Source organism: Eurypyga helias, unplaced genomic scaffold (genome assembly GCF_000690775.1).
Source record: "Eurypyga helias isolate BGI_N326 unplaced genomic scaffold, ASM69077v1 scaffold8008, whole genome shotgun sequence".
Lineage (NCBI taxonomy): Eukaryota > Metazoa > Chordata > Aves > Eurypygiformes > Eurypygidae > Eurypyga > Eurypyga helias.
The window spans coordinates 5356-7906 of NW_010268810.1; the positions used below are offsets into that span (position 1 = coordinate 5356).

General features: G+C 47.9%; 1 protein-coding gene across 1 annotated transcript in view; it reads right to left on the reverse strand.

Annotated features, from left to right (window-relative positions):
• The window catches only part of LOC104514241 (retinoblastoma-like protein 1), a gene marked incomplete at both ends in the record, with an annotated part of 7337 nt that extends 4970 nt beyond the window's left edge, over positions 1-2367 (reverse strand). Inside the window, 2 exons of the mRNA XM_010157860.1 lie at positions 1535-1735; positions 2258-2367. Of these exons, the coding sequence (XP_010156162.1) occupies positions 1535-1735; positions 2258-2367 (311 nt within the window). The remainder of the gene's footprint in view (positions 1-1534; positions 1736-2257) is intronic.
• Between the last annotated feature and the right edge of the window lie 184 nt (positions 2368-2551).

Genomic DNA, 2551 nt, shown 5'->3' on the forward strand with positions numbered 1-2551 from the left:
TTGTCCCCCAACCTTCTGCCCCTCTCTCGAGCCAACGGCTGCCTTTGGCCTGTGACCCTGGACACGCTATTTTGATGGCATCACATCTCTGACAGAACCCTCCTGCAGGGGCAGGCAGTGGGATGCCAAGGGCTATCTAAATTCCAGTGACAGTTTTCCTAAATATTTTACTAAAGCATTAGTTATCCCTTCAAAACATGCAACTACAGCTTGTATGGCAGCTCAGCTGCTGAATGGTGTTTGGAGTGGAGATTATCCAAACCTGTGGTGCTGGAAGACCAGGCAAGACGTTATTCAAGGCAGCCCACAGAGAAGCTAAAGCTGCAGTGACACTAACGAACGCTGCTCCAGCGAAGGAGCGCTAAGAGAGCATGCCAAGGATGTTTCTCCCAACACGCAGCGGTGCCCACAAAGCTACCTGCCATAGGCGTGACGAGCTACAGCAGCAGAAGTGTGCGTTCCACCTACAGACGTGAAGCTATGCTGGAGTGTTTTACCAGAACAATTATCCCCTCTCACGTCCAAAGGGGACACGTAATCTGGCAAAAATACCTCACCCAGCCCCAGCTCAGCTCCCTCACTGTTAAGGCTACACCCTCACCTGTAAAGCTATCGGGGTCGGCAGGAAACACGGACAAGCTCCAGGAATTAAGGCAGAAGTTCAGTGTGCGTCTGGAAGACGACAACACCATTGACTAAGTTTGTCACAAAACGGAGTGCATCGGCTGTAACTTGCTTCCATTTGCGTGTTACCACTCATCTGACAACCACGTTAAAAATCCAGCAACACCGAGGTCACTGGGGATGTAATGCTGCTGTGTGCAGAGGGATTATGCCACGATACCAACTACCTCAGCCAGTCCTTTGCCGAGAGAAACTACCCCTGTGCTACTTAAGTTACTTCTGCTAAACGCTTTAAGTGGGGGTCTCGCTGTGTCTCCAGTTAACACACCTCACTGCACCTCTCCCCACCACACAAACACTCTCTTACAAGGGCCTGCAGTGACAGCACAAGGGCTAATGGGTTTAAATGGAAAGCGGGGAGGTTTAGATTAGATATCAGGAAGAAATTCTTCACAGAGAGGGTGGGGAGGCACTGGGACAGGTGGCCCAGAGAAGCTGTGGATGCCCCATCCCTGGAAGTGGCCAAGGCCAGGCTGGATGAGGCTTGGAGCAACCTGGTCTAGTGGAAGGTGTCCCTGCCCATGGCAGGGGGGTTGGAACTAGATGATCTTTAAGGTCCCTTCCAACCCAAACCAGTCTGTGATTATGATTCTCACTACGGGCCAGTTTCTGCACGTTACAGTTAAGTGTAAACAGCCACTGGCTGCAAAGCTCTGCTCACACGGGCCGTACCCCGTCAAGATCAGGGATGTTTCTGTACTCACTGCATTTCAGAATCAAGGCCACAGAGGCCCTATCACTTGAGAACTTCACCTAGCTTTTTAAAGCACAAATAATGATCTTAATTTTCATACATCTGTATTAGGTATAGCCCTTTACTGGAAAAAGACACATTAAATATCAAAAGTACCTCTGTTTTCTGCTTCGCTGTGGTTTAGAAGTTTCTTCGTAAGGGTTTTGAAATATATCCAAAAATATTGGTTCAAACTTTTTGAAAATCACAGTTGACACTTCAAAATTTCTCTCCAGCCTCTCCACGCGCTCTCGGAATTCCTGTGGTAGATTTGACATGTCCATCCACTTCTTCATTTTGCTAAAAAACTGAATTAAACTTCAAAGAATAAAGAAAAGTCTGCTTAATTTTGAGCTTTAACTAACTTCCTTTATTCTGAATTTTTTAAAAAGCTGCACTTACTCCTTAATGACTCATTTGAATAATATGCAGCTTTACTGTTTATCCTGACAGACTCCCAGACTATATATACTGTAAGCTTTTCACCTTTTATCACTTTGGGTTTTCTCCTTGACCCTCTTGAAAGCACCAGCATGGCAATATTAATTTTATTTAAAGGCTGTCAGCACAGCCTGGGGAGGGGTAGGAAGGAAAGAGCACCCACAGCTCTGTGGGTGTTGAGGGGGAGGCAGGAGAGGCAACAAAACCACTATCGATATCTTACACCTGTCAAAGTGACCTACGCAGAAACCTGTAACTGTAGGTGTGATTGCACTGGCAACCCACTGGGCAGGTCAGCTGAGGGCACGTCTAAGCGGCACGAGAAACTTTCTGCCTTCTGTCCTCTGGAGTCAGAGCTCCAGCACAAGCGGAGCTGCTGCAGGGAAGGCCCCGGAGTACCAAAACATTCGGCAGTTGGGCGAGCACCTTGGCCCAAATCCCGAGTCAGACACGAGCCTTATCTGGATCGCTAACACATCATTCAGCGGCCTTGTTTGTGTTTCAATTAACTACGAAAAGAAACAGCAGCAAGCGGCGTGGGCGGAACAATTGCTGGTTTCAAGGTGGGCGGTTTTTCAAAGGCTTCAAGTTGAAAATTACGTATTTGCATCTTATTTCCATTTCCAACACAAGGGGAGGTATTGCGTTTACACCATGACTTCGGGACACGCATTTTGCAGCGCTCGGAGCCGC